This window comes from Chanos chanos, chromosome 2, assembly GCF_902362185.1.
Source record: "Chanos chanos chromosome 2, fChaCha1.1, whole genome shotgun sequence".
Lineage (NCBI taxonomy): Eukaryota > Metazoa > Chordata > Actinopteri > Gonorynchiformes > Chanidae > Chanos > Chanos chanos.
In genome coordinates, this window is record NC_044496.1 from 45,571,834 (window position 1) to 45,592,110 (window position 20,277).

Below are 20,277 nucleotides of genomic sequence, written 5' to 3' on the forward strand. Positions count from 1 at the left end.
TGCAAGGCTTCAGTACGCTGTCAAGGGTGCAATCCAGTTGTCATCTACAGTGGTCGTGGGGGATATGCACTCCTCGCACTAAATATGATCTTTACGGCAATTGTATTTAATGTCGTCTGAAGGACATTTTATCGCTCGTGTTTTACTGCATATTGGGTTTTTTTGCATTGTGAATTTTTACATGATCCACATCTTTACGACATTCGAACAATGAAAGCTTTTTTGAGAGCACCGACGCTGAGAGGGTATGTTTCCATCTTTATTCTGTTCTCGGGCATCATAAACATAATCGCAGCCGTTACTCACTATTCTATTCCAGAGGAAATGGAGGAAGGTTCTGTTGTTGCCAATTTAGCGACTGACTTAGGTCTTGATGTTAGGAGTTTGATCGAGCGCAAAATGCGGATAGACGTGCTCGCCAACAGAAAATATCTCGACATAAACAAAGGGACGGGAGAGCTGTTCATCACGGAAAAAATTGACAGAGAATACTTGTGTCCATCTAAAACAACAAATTCGTGTTTTTTGAAGCTAGATGCTACGATAGAAAGCCCAGTTAGAATGTTTAATATAGAACTGGAGATTCTAGATATAAACGATAATGCGCCACAGTTTCGTAGGGACACGATGCATTTAGACATATCTGAGTCTGCCGCAGCCGGCGAGCGATTCTCTTTGAACAACGCTGTTGACTCTGATATAGGCATAAATTCAATTAAAACATATTATCTCAGTGAAAGTGAACACTTTGCCATCGAGATCCAAGCTGGACGCGATGGCTCAAAGTTTGCAGATTTGATTCTGAAGAGGGCTTTAAATCGAGAGGAACAGGCTGCTCATAAACTGATACTCACAGCTGTAGATGGCGGAGTCCCCGCGCGCTCGGGTACTGCTGTCATTATTGTTCGCGTGCTTGATACTAATGACAACGCCCCACAGTTCGACGAAGAACGCTACATAGTGAATTTAACAGAAAATTCCCCAATTGGAAGCCTTGTTGTAAAATTAAACGCAACAGACTTAGATGAAGGGACAAATTCCGAAATAGTTTACTCTTACAGCCTCTATACTTCAGAGAAAACACAGGAAACATTTAATTTAAATCCTAAAACTGGCGAAATTCGAATCCAAGACACGATTAATTACGAGGACTTAAGAGTCTATGACATGGAAGTAATAGCAAAAGATAAAGGGGCAAATTCTTTATCTGGGCAATGCAAAATAACTATTTTAGTAACCGATGTGAATGATAATCACCCTGAAATTTCCATAAAATCATTTCAAAGCACAGTAAGGGAGGACGTACATGTTGATACAGTGATTGCTGTTGTATCTGTGACTGATAAAGACTCTGGAGAAAATGGAAACATCGACATACATATTTCCGATCTTCTGCCTTTCGCCTTGAAAGAATCTTCCGATAGCTATTATGAACTCGTTGTTTCAGAACCTCTGGACCGTGAAAAGGTTCCAGAGTATGCAATCACTATTACAGTTACAGACAGAGGATCCCCACAGTTATCTGACAATGAAACGATAACTTTGGAGCTTTTAGACGTTAATGACAACGTACCGCAATTTCCACAGTCTTCGTACACTATTCCGGTAATGGAGAATAACGCGCCCGGGGCGTTGTTGAGTTCACTCAGTGCTTTTGACCCAGACCTCCATGAAAATCAGTACCTAGTTTATTTTATCATAGAAAAGGAAATAGTTAACACCTCCATGTCCATGTTGTTTTCCATTAATCCAGAGAACGGTAACCTTTACGCACTAAAGACATTTGACTATGAAATAGAAAAAGAATTTCTTTTCCATATCGAGGCAAGAGATTCTGGCGTTCCGCCACTGAGCAGTAATGTGTCAGTTCATATTGTTATTACGGACCAAAACGACAACGCACCGCTCATAGTATCTCCGTGGCGTGCGCACGGTTCCGTGGTGGAAGAAAAAATACCCAGATCCACTGATAAAGGAACTCTGATAGCAAAAGTGATAGCCATCGACACAGATTCAACACAGAACTCACGGATTACTTACCAGTTTCTTCAGAACACCGACGCAACTCTATTTAGTTTAGACCAATTCAACGGAGAGATCCGAACTATGAGAATGTTCAGTTATAGAGACGCTCGTCACCAGCGCCTGGTAGTGATCGCCAAGGACAATGGAGAGCCTGCGCTCTCTGCCACAGTCACCATCAAATTATCGACAGTGGAGACAGCTCTTAAAGCCTATTCTGACATGACGGAAGTGCCTTTAGAGTATGACATCTTCTCAGACTTGAACCTGTATCTGGTGATCGGGTTGGGCTCGGTGTCTTTTCTTTTACTAATTACCATATTGGTCACCATTGTGCTGAAGTGTCAAAGACCGAAGCCCAGCAAAGCGGCTCCACCTTCTAGGAATAGTGTGATCAGTGAGAGGAACTCAACCATTGCAGATTCCACTCTAGTATCCAACGACGCATATTGGTATAGCTTATTTTTGGCTGAGACAAGGAAGGGCAAGCTTGTAGTGAGACAGCCCGTGCCGAAGGGTACGAGATACATCGTGTCAAGTATTCCTAGGAGCACTGGACTTACTGAGACTAGCGACTCTGCAGCTTCGACGCTACAGGTAGGAAAACTCTACTACTACTTTTCTTCTAGTATACAGTTTTGATTCATTACATGCGACCCAAATTGCGTGTGAATCTGCCGCAGGAGCGAACAAGGAAGAATTATGGCCGCATAAAACGGCACTGCCACCTCTTTTCTGCATTCTGCTCTGTGTCTGGTACGTTCTGCCCTGTAAACACAAATGTGTAGCTGGAACTCAGTAAATCATACTTTTTAAGCAAATGAAAAATGTTTCAATTGATGTGGCTCGGTGCATATTTAACCTCAAAGTGTACTTCAGGCTTCCCGCGCACAGAGTCGCTGTTCACCATGTAAACGCCCTTCGTCAAAATATATTCCTCAGCACAAAAGCCCCCAATTGTGGGAAAACCCAGACAGCCTTCATCCAGTAGGTTTGAACGTGTTGGCAACTGTCTTATGCGACTGAAGGTGTATTCTGATATATTACGGCATTTAACGAGCGAAGGATCTGCCAAAACATTTTTTCGCTATCTGGCTCAAGTCTCCTTTATCTGCGTTGTATTCTGAGCTTACAATCAAACAATGGCTACGCATTTGAAAATACAGCTTTGGATGAGGTATGTCTCGGTGCTTTTTATTCTCCCATTGACCGCTTTAGGTGTTACTCACTATTCTGTTCCCGAAGAAATGGAAGAGGGATCTGTCGTTGCGAATTTAGCCACTGATCTAGGGCTGGACATAAAAACTTTGAGTAAACGTAAAATGCGTTTGGATGTTGTAGCCAATCGGAAATATTTAGATGTGAACAAAGAAACTGGCGAACTGTATATTGTAGAAAGAATTGACAGAGAATATCTTTGTATATCAAAATCAGCTACAACATGTATTCTTAAACTGGACGCAACTCTAGAAAATCCCATTCGGATGTTTCATATTGAATTAGAAATTATGGATATCAATGATAATGCACCACATTTCCGACGGGATACCATGCACTTAGATATATCCGAGGCTACTCCAGTCGGTGAGAGGTTTTCTTTGACTAACGCAGTCGACCCTGATATAGGCTCTAATTCCGTACAAACCTACTATATTAGCGACAGCGAACATTTCAGTATAGAAATTCAAAGTGGGCGAGACGGTTCTAAATTTGCTGACTTGATTTTGAAAAAAACCTTAGACAGAGAGGAGCAGGCCGTTCACAATCTTATTCTCACTGCTCTGGATGATGGAGTCCCAGCACGCTCAGGCACGGCTAACATCGTTGTTCGCGTGCTGGACACCAATGACAACGCCCCTCAGTTCGACAAAGAAAGCTACATCATACATTTACTCGAAAATTCACCGATAGGAAGTCTTGTTGTCAAACTACACGCAACAGATTTAGACGAAGGGTCAAATTCTGACGTGACGTACTCGTTTAGTCTCTATACCTCGGAGAAAACACAGGAAACATTTAGTTTAAATCCCAATAATGGCGAAGTTCGAGTCAAGGAAATGATAAATTATGAGGATTTTAAAATATATGATATGGAGATCATGGCAAAAGATGGAGGAGTTAATTCTTTGTCTGGTCAGTGCAAATTAACTGTTGTTATCACGGACATGAATGACAATCACCCTGAAATTTCCATAAAATCACTTCAAAGTCCGATTAAAGAGGATGTAGCCGTAGATACAGTGCTTGCAGTAATTAGTGTGAGTGATAAAGATTCAGGCGAAAATGGCCAAGTCGATATTCATATTTCTGATCAGTTACCATTTGCATTAAAAGAATCTTCTGATAACTACTATGAGCTCGTAGTTTCAGAACCTTTGGATCGTGAAAAAGTTCCAGAATATGACATCACTATTATCGTCATAGACAGAGGTTCTCCCCCATTATCTGACAATGAAACGATAACCTTAGAGCTATTGGACATCAATGACAACGTGCCTCGGTTCCCTCAGTCCTTCTACACTATACCTGTGATGGAAAATAACGCACCCGGGGCGTTATTGAGTTCACTCACTGCTTTTGACCCTGACCTTCATGAAAATCAATATCTAGTTTATTTTATAGTCGAAAAGGAAATAGTTAACACCTCTATGTCCATGCTGTTTTCCATTAATCCGGAGAACGGTAACCTTTACGCGTTAAGGACATTTGACTATGAGATAGACAAGGAATTCCTTTTCCACATCGAGGCAAGAGACTCTGGCATGCCTCAACTCAGCAGTAATGTGACTGTTCACATTATCATTATGGACCAGAACGACAACACACCACTGATAGTGTCTCCATGGCGCGCGCACGGGTCCGTGATCGAAGAAAAGATCCCTAGATCAACTGATAAAGGAACTCTGATAGCAAAAGTGATCGCCATCGACTCGGATTCGTTACAAAACTCTCGGATTACCTATCAGTTTCTTCAGAACACAGACGCTTCTCTGTTTAGTTTGGATCAATACAACGGAGAGATCCGAACTATGAGAATGTTCAGTTACAGAGATGCGCGTCACCAGCGGTTGGTAGTGATCGCCAAGGACAATGGAGAGCCCTCGCTCTCTGCTACAGTCACAATCAAACTGTCAACAGTAGAGACTGCACTTAAAGCCTACTCTGATATGACAGAAATGTCTTTAGAGTATGACATCTTTTCAGATTTGAATCTGTATCTGGTGATCGGATTGGGTTCAGTGTCATTTCTTTTGCTAATTACCATATTGGTGACTATTGTGCTGAAGTGTCAAAAACCGAAGCCAAGTAAAGCAGCTGCTCCCTGTAGAAACAGTGTCATCAGTGAGAGGAACTCAACCATCGCAGATTCCACTCTCGTCTCCAACGACGCATATTGGTACAGCTTGTTTCTTGCTGAGACGAGGAAGGGCAAGCTGGTAGTAAGACAGCCTGTGCCAAAGGGAGCGAGATACATTGTTTCAAGTATCCCCAGGAGTACGGGACTTACTGAGACTAGCGATTCAGCTGCTTCAACATTGCAGGTAAGAAATGGCGCAGTTTTTTCGCACAAAGTGTCTGAAGTGTCCCATTGGTTTCGACTTCTATTTCTAACTAAATTCATTGCGTAAACCCATCGCACGTGTTACCGTTTCCTTATTGTTTTCAGAAAGCAGGATACGTTCTCACTATTACATCAGCACTGTTATCTCTCTCTTTTCTACACATATACAGTGTCACTTCGGTTGCCGCTTATATTGAACAATCGGTTGCAATGTGACGCAACTTACTTTGTGCAGTGATGTTGTGTTTAATTGCTGCGTTATAACTGAATTTGTCAGACTCATGTAATTTTGTATTTGTAATACTCAGTTCTACATACATTTATATATAGGATCGATCAAAAATGGTAGAAATTACAATTTATTTTATTTATTTAAGGGAGCATTTCTCCCTTACTAATACACCGAGGGTCGCTGTTCTCTAAGAAAAGGCGTGTATTCATATTTTAGGCTGTCTCGTGACGTATTCTCTTTAGTGGGGAGTGAACACTAAAAGCAAAGCTGCACATCTGCTGGTTTCTTGCTCAAAATACCGTGGTCATCTGGAGGGAAATTATTCAAAGGATACTTCGCGTTATTCTCTTACCTTTTACTTTTTGATATATAAACCTCTAAAGATCAAACAGTGAAGACAAATATGAAAGGACAGCTATCGAGGTACGTGGCAGTCTTTCTTCTTCTTTCAGCTTCCCTTTATTCGTCTCTTGCGGTCACTCACTATTCTATTCCGGAGGAAATGGATGAAGGATCTGTGGTCGCTAACTTAGCTAATGATCTAGGACTTGATGTGAAAACGCTAAGTAAACGAAAAATGCGGCTAGATATAATCTCCAATAAAAAATATCTCGAAGTAAACAAAGATACGGGAGAGCTCTACATTTTGGAAAAGATGGACAGAGAATATCTCTGCAGTTCTAAAACAGCTACAACATGTTTCATAAAAATGGAGATCACGCTTGAAAACCCAGTGCGGATATTCAACATTGAAATAGAAATTACTGATATTAATGACAACTCGCCTCAGTTTCGCAGGGATACGATACACTTAGACGTATCTGAATCTGCTCCAACTGGCGAGAGGTTTTCTCTAAGCAATGCCGTGGATCCAGATACTGGGACGAATTCGATAAAGACTTATTACCTGAGTGAAAGTGAGCAGTTTGATATTGAAATACAGACAGGTAGAGATGGTTCTAAATTTACAGATTTGATTTTGAAAAAACCCTTAGACCGAGAAGAGCAGGCTGTCCATAATCTGATACTCACTGCTGTTGATGGTGGTGTCCCTCCTCGTTCAGGTACAGCAAGCATCCTTGTGCGCGTTCTAGATACCAATGACAACGCCCCTCAGTTTGACAAAAAAAACTACACTATAAATCTGTCCGAAAACTCTCCTATTGGCAGCCTTGTTGTAAAATTAAACGCAACAGATTTAGATGAGGGCTCCAACTCGGAACTAGAGTACACTTTTAGCCTTTATACATCAGAAAAGACCCAGGAAACATTTAGCCTAAACTCTAATACAGGTGAAATTAGAGTTAAAGAAATGATAAATTACGAGGATTTCAGGATATATGAAATGGAGATAATAGCCAAAGACAAGGGAGTTAATTCCTTGTCAGGACAATGTAAAGTTACCATTCTGGTAACAGATATGAATGACAATCACCCTGAAATTTCCATAAAATCATTTCATAGTCCAATTAAGGAGAATGCAGCCGTAGATACAGTGATTGCAGTAATTAGTGTGAGTGATAAAGATTCAGGCGAAAATGGCCAAGTCGATATTCATATTTCTGATCAGTTACCATTTGCATTAAAAGAATCTTCAGATAACTACTACGAACTTGTGGTTGCAGAACCTTTGGACCGTGAAAAAGTTCCAGAATATGACATCGCAATTACCGTTACAGACAGAGGTTCTCCCCCATTATCTGACAATGAAACGATAACCTTAGAACTATTAGACGTAAATGACAACGTGCCTCGGTTCCCTCAGACCTTTTACACTATACCTGTGATGGAAAATAACGCACCCGGGGCGTTGTTGAGTTCACTCACTGCTTTAGACCCAGACCTCCATGAAAATCAGTATCTCGTTTATTTCATCATAGAAAAGGACATAGCTAACACCTCCATGTCCATGCTGTTTTCCATTAATCCAGAGAACGGTAACCTTTACGCACTGAAGACATTTGACTATGAAATAGAAAAAGAATTCCTTTTCCACATCGAGGCAAGAGACTCAGGCGTTCCTGCACTGAGCAGTAACGTGACCGTTCACATTATCATTAAGGACCAGAACGACAACACACCGCACATAGTATCTCCGTGGCGTGCGCACGGTTCCGTGGTCGAAGAAAAAATACCCAGATCAACTGACAAAGGAACTCTGATAGCTAAAGTGATAGCCATTGACAAAGACTCAGTGCAGAACTCCCGGATTACGTATCAGTTTTTACAGAATACCGACGCCACGTTATTTAGTTTAGACCAATACAATGGTGAGATCCGTACCATGAGAATGTTCAGTTATAGAGATGCGCGTCACCAGCGGTTGGTGGTGATCGCCAAGGACAATGGAGAGCCTGCGCTCTCTGCCACAGTCACAATCAAACTGTCGACGGTGGAGACTGCCCTTAAAGCCTATTCTGACATGACGGAAATACCGTTGGAGTATGACATCTTTTCAGATTTGAACCTTTATTTGGTGATCGGACTGGGCTCAGTGTCTTTTCTTTTACTCATCACCATATTGGTCACAGTTGTGCTGAAGTGTCAGAAACCAAAACCCAGCAAAGCGGCTCCTCCCTGTAGGAACAGTGTGATCAGTGAGAGGAACTCTACCATTGCGGATTCTACCCTGGTCTCCAACGATGCATACTGGTACAGTTTGTTTCTAGCGGAGACAAGGAAGGGCAAGTTAGTAGTGAGACAGCCTGTGCCAAAGGGGACGAGATATATTGTATCTAGTATTCCAAGGAGCACAGGATTGACGGAGACGAGCGATTCAGCTGCATCAACATTACAGGTATGAACTTGATGAATAATGTATTTGTAATGTGAGATTTGTTGTAGCAAGAAAAATTGGCTAGATTCTTTCACATTCTCTTACATTCATTTTTTAACACAAGTCGACCTTCTAATGATCTGATACACACACACTCACACGCACACACACACATATATCATAGAATATATAAGTATAATGTATTTGTGCAGTTTGTACGCATTGTGTCGCTCTTCCCCAGGAAAAAGAACAAGTGGGTGTGTTTCTAATTTTTTAGTCGCCATGACAGTCCACACACTGCATTTGGTAAGAGAGGAGGTTTGGGAGAAATCGTTTGGTTTCGCAAAAAATAACTGCTTTGTAAGCGGAGGAGCTGAAGGGCGCACAGAGGTTTTTCATCTTTTAACGCGTTTAGATATCTGTCGTTCATGTTTAAACTGACAAGCTTCTCAGTTTAAACATATACAAGGACACAATGAAGATACGCCTAAATGCACTTGCATGGAGGAGGTATGTGACGGTCTTCATTTTTTTCTGCTCTGTACTGAAAATCGTCTTCAGTGTTACTCATTACTCTATTCCGGAAGAAATGGAGGAAGGATCCGTTGTTGCAAATTTAGCGAATGATTTAGGATTGGATGTGAAGAGTTTGGCGAAAAGGAAGGTTCGATTAGATTTAATTGCTAATAAAAAATATTTAGACTTAAACAAAGAGAAGGGGGATCTATTTATTTTGGAAAAGATTGACCGGGAATACTTGTGTGCTGCTAAAACGACTTGTTTTCTGAAAATGGAAGTTACTGTTGAGAACCCAGTAAGAATATTTTATATAGAATTAGAAATCACCGATATAAATGATAATGCTCCACATTTTAGGAGAGACACAATAAATTTAGACATATCGGAGTCGACACCAGCAGGTGAAAGATTCTCAGTAAATAATGCAGTGGACCCTGACGTTGGTTCTAACTCAGTAAAAACCTACTACCTAAGCGAAAATGAGCACTTCGACATAGAGATACATTCCGGGCGGGACGGTTCTAAATTTGCAGATTTGATTCTGAAAAAGTCTTTAGACAGAGAGACGCAGAGTGTACATAATCTGATACTTACAGCAGTAGATGGCGGGGTTCCCGCTCGCTCAGGCACAGCCAGCATCATTGTTCGCGTGCTTGATACTAACGATAACGCCCCTCGATTCGACAAGGAAAACTACACCATAAGTGTATCAGAGAATTCTCCTATTGGAAGTCTTGTTGTGAAACTAAATGCCACAGACTTAGACGACGGCGCAAATGCAGATGTAAAATATTCATTTAGTCTGTATACATCAGAAAAAACACAAGCTACGTTCTCTTTGGATCCAGATAGAGGTGAGATAAGGGTTAAGGAAGTAATAAATTATGAAGACTTTCGGATTTATGATATGGAGGTAATAGCAACAGATAAAGGGTCTAATTCTTTATCTGGCCAGTGTAAGTTAACAGTTGTAATAACAGATATGAATGATAATCACCCAGAGATCTCAATAAAGTCATTTCAAAGCACAGTGAAGGAGGACGTAGCTGTAAATACGGTGATTGCTGTCGTCAGTGTAAGTGATAAAGATTCTGGAGAAAATGGGCAAGTGGACATTAGTATTTCTGACCAACTACCTTTTGCTCTGAAAGAATCCACTGACAGCTATTACGAACTCATAGTTGCAAAACCATTGGACCGTGAGAAAGTTCCAGAATATGATATCACTATTACCGTTGCAGACAGAGGTATCCCTCCGCTTTCTGATAATGAAACACTTACATTACAGTTGTTAGACATAAACGACAATATGCCACAGTTTCCTCAGGCTTTCTACACTATACCTGTGATGGAAAATAACGCGCCAGGAGCGTTGTTGAGTTCACTCACTGCTTTTGACCCAGATCTCCATGAAAATCAGTATCTCGTATATTTTATCATCGAAAAGGAAATAGTGAACACGTCCATGTCCATGCTGTTTTCCATTAACCCAGAGAACGGTAATCTTTACGCACTTAAGGCATTTGATTATGAAATAGAGAATGAGTTCCTTTTTCATGTCGAGGCCAGAGACACTGGTGTTCCGCCTCTTAGTAGTAACGTGACCGTTCACATTATTGTTATGGACCAGAACGACAACACACCACTCATAGTATCTCCTTGGCGCTCACACGGCTCCGTGGTAGAAGAAAAGATTCCCAGATCAACAGATAAAGGAACTCTGATAGCAAAAGTGATCGCCATTGACGTGGACTCCCTCCAGAACTCACGGATTACTTATCAGTTTCTCCAGAATACAGACGCTTCGTTATTCAGTCTGGACCAATACAACGGTGAAATTCGTACTATGAGAATGTTCAGTTATAGAGATGCGCGTCACCAGCGGTTGGTGGTGATTGCCAAGGACAATGGAGAACCCGCGCTTTCTGCTACAGTCACCATCAAACTGTCCACAGTGGAGACTGCACTTAAAGCCTATTCCGACATTTCGGAGATCCCTTTAGAGTATGACATCTTTTCAGATTTGAATCTGTATTTGGTGATCGGATTGGGCTCGGTATCGTTTCTGTTACTCATCACTATATTGGTGACTATTGTGCTGAAGTGTCAAAAACCAAAGCCCAGCAAAGCTGCTGCTCCCTGCAGGAACAGTGTCATCAGTGAGAGGAACTCTACCATTGCAGATTCCACCCTGGTCTCCAACGATGCATACTGGTACAGTTTGTTTCTGGCAGAGACAAGGAAGGGCAAGTTAGTAGTGAGACAGCCTGTGCCAAAGGGGGCGAGGTATATTGTGTCCAGCATTCCAAGGAGCACAGGACTAACTGAGACTAGTGATTCTGCTGCTTCCACACTACAGGTAAGACACGTGTGGCATTATTGTCACATTTTTTTAACCATGAAATGCCCCCCCCCAAATTAATACTTTCGTTTTTATTCCCGCGAAGAAATGCTCGGTTCGAGCTTCGGTGATTCTATCTTAAAGGTCATTTTGGTTTCGTAAGTGATAGGTTTGTACACATAAATATAAGGGTTGGTATTTCCGGGATAAAAAATAATTGGAGAGAAATTGCACGTGAAAGTTTTCATTTTGTGCACAAGGTGTCGGTGTTTTCCAACGAATTGCTCCCTGAGTGTGTTGTGTCAACGCCATGACACAAATTTGAATATGAGGGGCTCTGCATTGTGGGTGCGACAGTTTTAGGCTGGAACGGCCGATCTATCAGAAACAACTGATGTTTGTTTTGCTACACGTGAACGAAAAGGAAAAAATCTTTTCTTTTTTATCTCACTCCAATTGACGATTCTTTTGGACGGAACTGTTCAGGTATCTTAACCAACATATCCGAAGAATGGAGACGCATGTTAACGCACAGCCATGGAGAAGGTATGTCTATGTCCTTCTCCTTCTTTTTGTCGGTCTGAAAACACCGTCTGCCGTTATACACTATTCCATTCCGGAAGAAATGGAAGAAGGCTCCTTGGTCGCAAATTTAGCTGCCGATTTGGGACTTGATGTGAAAACGCTCAGTACACGGAAAATGCGTCTGGATACAATTGCGAGCAAGAAATACCTAGATATCAACAAAGAGACTGGAGAACTGTATATTTTACAGCAGATTGACAGGGAATACATCTGTAACTCCAAAACTACGTGTTTCCTTAGATTAGATGCTTCTATTGAGAACCCAATACGAATGTTTAATATTGAAATAGAAATCACTGATATTAATGATAACGCGCCTCATTTTCGTAGAGACCGAATGCATTTGGACATATCAGAATCAACTCTTCCTGGAGAAAGATTTTCTTTGAACAATGCCCTGGACTCAGATATCGGTAGCAATTCAGTTAATACGTATTACCTGAGTGAAAACGATCACTTTACCATCGAAATTCAAACAGGCCGAGACGGTTCTAAATTTGCTGATTTAATTTTGACAAAGGCTTTAGACAGAGAGGAGCTGGCTGTTCATAATCTGATACTCACTGCTGTTGATGGTGGAATCCCCGCGCGCTCAGGCACAGCCAGCATCATTGTTAGTGTCCTCGATATCAACGACAACGCCCCTCAATTTGACCAAGGAAGCTATACCGTAAATGTGACTGAGAATACTCCAATAGGGAGTCTTGTTATTAAATTAAATGCAACCGACCTAGATGAGGGATTAAATTCAGAAGTGACCTATTCGTTTAGTCTCTATACATCAGAGAAAACACAGGAAACATTTAGCTTAAACCCAAGTAACGGTGAAATCAGAGTGAAAGAAACGATTAATTATGAGGACTTCAGAATGTATGATATGGAGATCATAGCCAAAGATAAGGGGACTAACTCTTTGTCTGGGCGGTGTAAACTGACCATTTTAATAACTGACGTGAATGACAATCACCCGGAAATCGCAATAAAATCTTTCCAGAGTCCAGTTAAGGAAAACATACCTGAGGGTACAGTGATTGCAGTTCTGAGTGTAAGCGATAAAGATTCAGGGGAAAACGGCGAAGTAGATGTAAATATTGCGGACAAACTACCGTTTTCTCTTAAACAATCTTCAGACAACTACTATGAACTCGTTGTTTCAGAGCCTTTGGATCGTGAAAAGATTCCAGAATATGAAATAACTTTTACGGTTACAGACAGAGGTTCCCCTCTGCTATCTGATAATGAAACAATAACATTAGAATTATTGGACGTCAATGACAACATACCCCAATTTCCACAGTCTTTCTACACTATACCTGTTTTAGAAAATAATGCGCCAGGGGCATTGTTGAGTTCACTCACTGCTTTAGACCCAGACCTCCATGAAAATCAATATCTAGTTTATTTTATCATCGAAAAGGAAATAACGAACATGTCCATGTCCATGTTGTTCTCCATTAATCCAGAGAACGGTAATCTTTATGCGCTAAAAACATTTGACTATGAAATGGAGAAGGAGTTCTTTTTCCACGTGGAAGCTAGAGACTCTGGGATTCCACCTCTTAGCAGTAACGCGACCGTTCACATTATCATTATGGACCAGAACGACAACACTCCGCTCATAGTATCTCCTTGGCGCGCGCATGGAACTGTGGTAGAAGAAAAGATTCCCAGATCAACAGATAAAGGAACTCTTATAGCCAAAGTGATAGCCATCGACATGGACTCGGCGCAGAACTCTCGGGTTACTTACCAGTTTCTCCAGAATACGGATGCTACGTTATTCACTCTGGACCAATACAATGGGGAGATCCGGACATTGAGAATGTTCAGTTACAGAGACGCGCGTCACCAGCGGTTGGTGGTGATCGCCAAGGACAATGGAGAGCCTGCACTCTCTGCTACAGTCACCATCAAACTGTCCACAGTGGAGACTGCACTTAAAGCCTATTCAGACATGTCGGAGGTGCCTTTAGAGTATGACATCTTTTCAGATTTGAATCTGTATTTGGTGATTGGATTGGGCTCGGTATCGTTTCTTTTACTCATCACCATATTGGTGACTATTGTGCTGAAGTGTCAGAAACCAAAGCCCAGCAAAGCTGCCCCTACCTGTAGGAACAGTGTGATCAGTGAGAGGAACTCAACCATTGCAGATTCCACTCTGGTCTCCAACGATGCATACTGGTACAGTTTGTTTCTGGCGGAGACACGAAAGGGCAAGTTAGTAGTGAGACAGCCTGTTCCAAAAGGAACCAGATATATTGTATCCAGTATACCAAGGAGTTCAGGCCTGACAGAAACCAGCAATTCGGCTGCGTCCACACTCCAGGTAAGATTCACCAACAATTTCCGATTAACACGTCTTTTAGACGTGGGTGACCAATAATATGACTGTCCAGTGAAAAGACAAGGATAATTAATTTATTCGTTATCTTTAGGAATCCGTGTTGTGAAAACACTTTAATTAATGCGTGTCAGATTTGTGGCATTTTTTAAACCAAACTAAACAAATTGGTGATTTTTTGGTTGCGCCCCCCCCCCCCCCCCCCCCCATTCTTCGTATAGTTATGTTTGTGCAGGATATCACAGACACGTTACTTTTTTGAACGTAATAGTGCAACATACACTGAATGGCGCTATTCACCAAGAAAACAGTTCACTTCTTCAGTTAAATCGTCACGATAGCACGTCACAGATGACAGAGAGCACTTTGATTCCAGAGGCCCGTATGTGACTGAAAGGATCATCTCCTCGCACGAGATATCGTTATTTGCGTTTAGCAACATTTCAGAATACTCGCTGAGAGTTTAACATTTTTCATACGTTTTCCTTCGTGTTTCTTATCACTTCTACACCCCACTGCGGTTCAAAATCTTGCAATGAATGACTGCGATATCATTAAGGCGTGGAGGAGGTATGTGTCGGTCTGTCTTCTTTTAACTGCTGTTCTGAATATATCAACCGCTGTTATTCACTATTCTATTCCGGAGGAGATGGAAGAAGGGTCTGTTGTTGCGAATCTCGCCGCTGATTTGGGGCTAGATGTCAAATCGTTGACAAAACGCAGAATGCGTTTGGATGTCATAGCCAACAAGAAATATCTAGACGTTAACATGGATACAGGAGACCTGTACATTTCAGAGAGAATTGATCGTGAAAATCTTTGTCCTTTTAAGATGAGTACGTCTAATTGTTTCCTTAAACTTGATGCAGCAATTGAAAACCCGGTACGGATGTTTAACATAGAACTGGAGATTGTCGATATCAATGATAATGCGCCACATTTCCGCAGGGATACAATGCACTTGGACATATCGGAATCTACTCCGACTGGCGAACGGTTTTCTCTCAACAATGCAGTAGACCCAGATTTTGGATCCAACTCAGTAGAAACCTACTATCTCAGTGAAAGTGAACACTTCACCATTGAAATACAGGCAGGTAGAGACGGTTCTAAATTTGCAGATTTGATTCTGAAAAAGGCTTTAGACCGCGAGGAACAGGCTGTTCATAATCTCATACTTACAGCAGTAGATGGAGGTGTCCCTGCGCGCTCAGGTATTGCCAGCATCATCGTCCGCGTGCTAGATACCAATGACAACGCCCCTCAGTTCGACAAAGAAAGCTACACCATAAGTTTATCCGAAAATTCGCCCATCGGAAGCCTTGTAGTCAAATTAAATGCAACAGATTCAGACGAGGGCTCAAATGCAGACATTTTATACTCATTCAGTCTCTATACTTCAGAAAAAACTCAAGAAACGTTCAGTTTAAATGCTGATAATGGTGAGATAAGAGTCAAAGAAATTATTAATTATGAAGATTTTAAAATATATGATATGGAGATCGTAGCAAAGGACAGGGGAGCAGATTCTTTAACAGGGCAGTGCAAATTAACAGTTTTAATTAACGATATGAATGACAATCATCCTGATATCTCAATAAAGTCTTTTCAAAGTCCTATCAAAGAAGATGTAGCTGTAAATACAGTAATTGCTGTCGTTAGTGTGAGTGATAAAGATTCAGGGGAAAATGGCGAAGTCGATGTTCATATTTCCAACGAGTTACCTTTCACGTTAAAAGAATCTTCTGATAATTTTTATCACCTTTTAGTTTCAGAACCTTTGGATCGTGAGCAAGTCCCGGAGTATTACATCACTATTACTGTTACAGACAGAGGTTCCCCACCGTTATCGGATAATGAAACAATCGTTTTAGAACTTTTAGACGTAAACGACAACGTGCCTCAGTTCTCTCAGTCTTTCTACACTATACCTGTGATGGAGAATAATGCACCAGGGGCGTTACTGAGTTCACTCACTGCTTTAGACCCTGACCTTCATGAAAATCAATATCTAGTTTATTTTATCATCGAAAAGGAAATAGTGAACACCTCCATGTCCATGCTATTCTCTATAAATCCAGAGAACGGTAACCTTTACGCGTTAAAGACGTTTGATTATGAAATAGAGAAGGAATTCCTTTTCCATATTGAAGCTAGAGACTCTGGCGTTCCTCCACTCAGCAGTAATGCGACCGTTCACATTATCATTATGGACCAGAACGACAACGCACCACTTATAGTGTCTCCTTGGCGTGCGCATGGCTTCGTGGTGGAAGAAAAGATCCCTAGGTCAACCGACAAAGGAACTCTGATAGCCAAAGTGATAGCCATCGACACAGACTCAACACAGAACTCCCGGATTACTTATCAGTTTTTACAGAATACCGACGCCACCTTGTTTAGTCTGGACCAATACAACGGTGAAATTCGTACTATGAGAATGTTCAGTTATAGAGATGCGCGTCACCAGCGGTTGGTGGTGATTGCCAAGGACAATGGAGAGCCCTCGCTCTCTGCTACAGTCACCATCAAACTGTCCACAGTGGAGACTGCACTTAAAGCCTATTCAGACATGTCGGAGGTGCCTTTAGAGTATGACATATTTTCAGATTTGAACCTTTATTTAGTAATCGGATTGGGCTCAGTATCATTTCTGTTACTCATCACCATATTGGTCACTATTGTGCTGAAGTGTCAAAAACCGAAGCCCAGCAAATCTACCCCTACCTGTCGGAACAGTGTGATCAGCGAGAGGAACTCAACCATTGCAGATTCCACTCTAGTCTCTAACGACGCATACTGGTACAGTTTATTTCTGGCAGAGACAAGGAAGGGCAAGTTAGTAGTGAGACAGCCTGTGCCAAAGGGGGCGAGGTACATTGTGTCCAGCATTCCAAGGAGCACAGGAGTAACTGAGACCAGCGATTCAGCTGCTTCTACGTTGCAGGTAAACAACATTATCTAATGTAACTTTATTTACAACAGTTCTTTTGATGAAGGTCTCATTCTGTATACAGTTCCGCAGAGCAGTGTGGGTAGTTGATCATTTAAAGCTCCTGCAAGGATGACAGTTATGCTATTGTATGAACACTATGCGTCGCTGTTCAGTTGTAAAATCACCGGAAATGTGAGGATTGTCAGTTCACTGTGATGCGAGGTAGATCCCGATGGTTATACGCGACAAGTAAATTTTTCATTTACTCCTCAAGAATTAAGACGCTCAGGGGTCATATTTTAGCAGTCTGACACTGCAACTGTGACCACAGTCGATTTCTTGGATCTTTCTGGGTTTACTTGTTCAAATTGGAAGCAGTTATAAAGAACCTCTGAGCCTCACGATGGAGACGCATGTAAGAGCCAAACAATGTCTACGGTATGTTTGTATTTCTGTTCTTTCGTCTTTCGTCATTTGCGCCGTATCTGCAGTTACTCACTATTCTATTCCGGAAGAGATGGAAGAGAATTCTGTTGTCGCAAATCTGGCTGTTGATTTGGGATTGGATGTAAAAACGCTGAGCAAAAGGAAAATGCGTTTAGATATAATTGCCAATAAGAAATACCTGGAAGTGAAGAAAGAGACGGGGGAATTGTACATATTGGAACGGATTGATAGGGAATATCTTTGCAGTTCTAAAACAACCTGTTATTTGAAACTGGAGATAATTTTAGAAAATCCAGTGCGTATATTCAATATTGAATTGGAGATCATGGATATAAATGACAACGCTCCTAATTTCAGAAGAGATACTATCAATTTGGATATTTCTGAATCTACCGCAGAAGGAGAGAGGTTTTCCATCAGTAATGCCTTTGATCCTGACATTGGTACAAATTCCATCAAAACGTACCATTTGAGTGAAAACAATAACTTCGATATTGAAATACAGACAGGTAGAGACGGTTCTAAATTTGCTGATTTAATTCTAAAAAAGGCTTTAGATCGAGAAAAACAGCCTGTTCATAATCTGACACTCACCGCTGTAGATGGAGGGATACCGGCGCGCTCCGGTACAGCCAGCATTATTGTTCGTGTACTGGATACGAATGACAACGCCCCCCAGTTTGACAAAGAACAATACACAATAAATTTACCCGAAAATGTTCCGATTGGAAGCCTTGTAGTCAAACTGAACGCTACGGATTTAGACGAGGGCACTAATTCAAATATTATGTATTCTTTTAGCTTGTATACATCAGAGAAAACACAGCAGACGTTTAGTTTAAATCCGAGTAACGGCGAGATCAGAATAAAGGAAATGATAAACTATGAAGATTTTAGAATATATGATATGGAAGTTATCGCAAAAGATAAAGGGACTAATTCTTTATCTGGGCAATGTAAGATAACAATTTTAGTAACCGATATGAACGACAATCATCCTGTAATTTCCATCAAATCATTTCAGAGTCCTCTTAAAGAGGATGTTGCTTTAGATACAGTCATCGCGGTTGTAAGTGTCAGTGATAAAGATTCTGGTGAGAACGGGGTTGTTGACATACATATTCCTAATCAGCTACCTTTTGAGCTAAAGGAATCCTCTGATAATTACTACGAGTTAGTAGTCTCACAACATTTGGATAGAGAGAAAGTTCCTGAATACTACATTACTATAACCGTCACAGACAGAGGTTCCCCACCGTTATCTGATAATGAAACAATCGTTTTAGAACTGTTAGACGTAAACGACAACGTGCCTCAGTTCTCTCAGTCCTTTTACACTATACCTGTGATGGAGAATAACGCACCAGGGGCGTTACTGAGTTCACTCACTGCTTTAGACCCTGACCTTCATGAAAATCAATATCTAGTTTATTTTATCATCGAAAAGGAAATAGTGAACACCTCCATGTCCATGCTATTCTCTATAAATCCAGAGAACGGTAACCTTTACGCGTTAAAGACGTTTGATTATGAAATAGAGAAGGAATTCCTTTTCCATATTGAAGCTAGAGACTCTGGCGTTCCTCCACTCGGCAGTAATGCGACTGTTCACGTTATCATTATGGACCAGAACGACAACGCACCACTTATAGTGTCTCCTTGGCGTGCGCATGGCTTCGTGGTGGAAGAAAAGATCCCTAGGTCAACCGACAAAGGAACTCTGATAGCCAAAGTGATAGCCATCGACACAGACTCAACACAGAACTCCCGGATTACTTATCAGTTTTTACAGAATACCGACGCCACCTTGTTTAGTCTGGACCAATACAACGGTGAAATTCGTACTATGAGAATGTTCAGTTATAGAGATGCGCGTCACCAGCGGTTGGTGGTGATCGCCAAGGACAACGGAGAGCCTGCGCTCTCTGCTACAGTCACCATCAAACTGTCCACAGTGGAGACTGCACTTAAAGCCTATTCAGACATGTCGGAGGTGCCTTTAGAGTATGACATCTTTTCAGATTTGAATCTGTATTTGGTGATTGGATTGGGCTCGGTATCATTTCTTTTACTCATCACCATATTGGTCACCATCGTGCTGAAGTGTCAAAAACCGAAGCCCAGTAAAGCAGCTGCTCCCTGCAGGAACAGTGTGATCAGTGAGAGGAACTCAACCATTGCAGATTCCACTCTGGTCTCCAACGATGCATACTGGTACAGTTTGTTTCTGGCGGAGACAAGAAAAGGCAAGTTAGTAGTGAGACAGCCTGTACCAAAGGGGGCGAGGTATATTGTGTCCAGTATCCCAAGGAGCACTGGACCAACAGAGACCAGCGACTCAGCTGCTTCCACACTACAGGTAAGGTACAAATCTCCAGTGGTATAATGAATAAAATTTAGATTTCTCTCAGACGTGTTGGAACATCAAAATGCTCAACGACGTTACATGCCCGCAAAAGAATCAGATATTCGTTATATTTAGACTGAAAACAGAAACAGTATTACGCCAAGGTG

General features: G+C 41.5%; 7 protein-coding genes across 7 annotated transcripts; all 7 read left to right on the forward strand.

Annotated features, from left to right (window-relative positions):
- The first annotated feature begins 210 nt into the window (after positions 1 to 210).
- LOC115804906 (protocadherin alpha-C2-like) lies at positions 211 to 2,664 on the forward strand. The gene has a single exon (XM_030765394.1). The coding sequence runs from the start codon at positions 211 to 213 to the stop codon at positions 2,662 to 2,664; it is 2,454 nt and encodes an 817-aa protein (XP_030621254.1).
- A 500-nt stretch (positions 2,665 to 3,164) lies between these two features.
- LOC115804907 (protocadherin beta-16-like) lies at positions 3,165 to 5,651 on the forward strand. Its single transcript, XM_030765395.1, has one exon. It carries the CDS (start codon positions 3,165 to 3,167, stop codon positions 5,649 to 5,651), a length of 2,487 nt encoding a protein of 828 aa, XP_030621255.1.
- A 592-nt stretch (positions 5,652 to 6,243) lies between these two features.
- LOC115806079 (protocadherin alpha-C2-like) lies at positions 6,244 to 8,619 on the forward strand. Its single transcript, XM_030766808.1, has one exon. The coding sequence runs from the start codon at positions 6,319 to 6,321 to the stop codon at positions 8,617 to 8,619; it is 2,301 nt and encodes a 766-aa protein (XP_030622668.1). The 5' UTR covers positions 6,244 to 6,318.
- Positions 8,620 to 9,085: 466 nt separating this feature from the next.
- On the forward strand, positions 9,086 to 11,815 carry LOC115804909 (protocadherin alpha-C2-like). Its single transcript, XM_030765396.1, has 2 exons — positions 9,086 to 11,479; positions 11,810 to 11,815. Exons 1-2 carry the CDS (start codon positions 9,182 to 9,184, stop codon positions 11,813 to 11,815), a joined length of 2,304 nt encoding a protein of 767 aa, XP_030621256.1. The 5' UTR covers positions 9,086 to 9,181.
- Positions 11,816 to 11,963: 148 nt separating this feature from the next.
- Positions 11,964 to 14,423, forward strand: LOC115804910 (protocadherin beta-6-like). The gene has a single exon (XM_030765397.1). It carries the CDS (start codon positions 11,964 to 11,966, stop codon positions 14,421 to 14,423), a length of 2,460 nt encoding a protein of 819 aa, XP_030621257.1.
- A 493-nt stretch (positions 14,424 to 14,916) lies between these two features.
- LOC115804911 (protocadherin alpha-C2-like) lies at positions 14,917 to 17,346 on the forward strand. The gene has a single exon (XM_030765398.1). The coding sequence runs from the start codon at positions 14,917 to 14,919 to the stop codon at positions 17,344 to 17,346; it is 2,430 nt and encodes an 809-aa protein (XP_030621258.1).
- Positions 17,347 to 17,719: 373 nt separating this feature from the next.
- Positions 17,720 to 20,149, forward strand: LOC115804912 (protocadherin alpha-C2-like). Its single transcript, XM_030765400.1, has one exon. The coding sequence runs from the start codon at positions 17,720 to 17,722 to the stop codon at positions 20,147 to 20,149; it is 2,430 nt and encodes an 809-aa protein (XP_030621260.1).
- The last annotated feature ends 128 nt before the right edge of the window (positions 20,150 to 20,277 follow it).